At 68.2% G+C, this 292-nt stretch overlaps 1 protein-coding gene across 1 annotated transcript in view; it reads right to left on the reverse strand.

Annotated features, from left to right (window-relative positions):
• Window positions 1-67: 67 nt before the first annotated feature.
• Window positions 68-292, reverse strand: part of RGS14 (regulator of G-protein signaling 14) — a gene marked incomplete at both ends in the record, with an annotated part of 2,203 nt that continues 1,978 nt past the window's right edge. Inside the window, 1 exon segment of the mRNA XM_009697587.1 lies at window positions 68-271. Within this exon segment, the coding sequence (XP_009695889.1) occupies window positions 68-271 (204 nt within the window).

Below are 292 nucleotides of genomic sequence, written 5' to 3' on the forward strand. Positions count from 1 at the left end.
GCGCACGTGGTCCCAGCCCGGGGACGGTCCAGCTGGCAGGAGCCCCCTTTCCCCCTGCCCACCCTACCTGCTCGTTCCCCACAAGGTAGACCTTGATGTCGGGGAGGCTGAAGCCGCGCTTCTCGCATATCCCTGCCAGCATGTCGCGGATGGAGTGGCCGGGCCGGATGGGGGCCAGCGAGGCCGTGCCGTCGGGCAGGTACACGCAGCAGTACTTCATGGGCTTGGCTGGCAGCTCTGACTCGCTGCCCCCCAGGATCTTCCGACGGCCCTGCGGGAGGGATGTGTTTGG

The sequence above is a fragment of the Cariama cristata genome, unplaced genomic scaffold (assembly GCF_000690535.1).
Source record: "Cariama cristata isolate BGI_N322 unplaced genomic scaffold, ASM69053v1 scaffold37053, whole genome shotgun sequence".
NCBI lineage: Eukaryota > Metazoa > Chordata > Aves > Cariamiformes > Cariamidae > Cariama > Cariama cristata.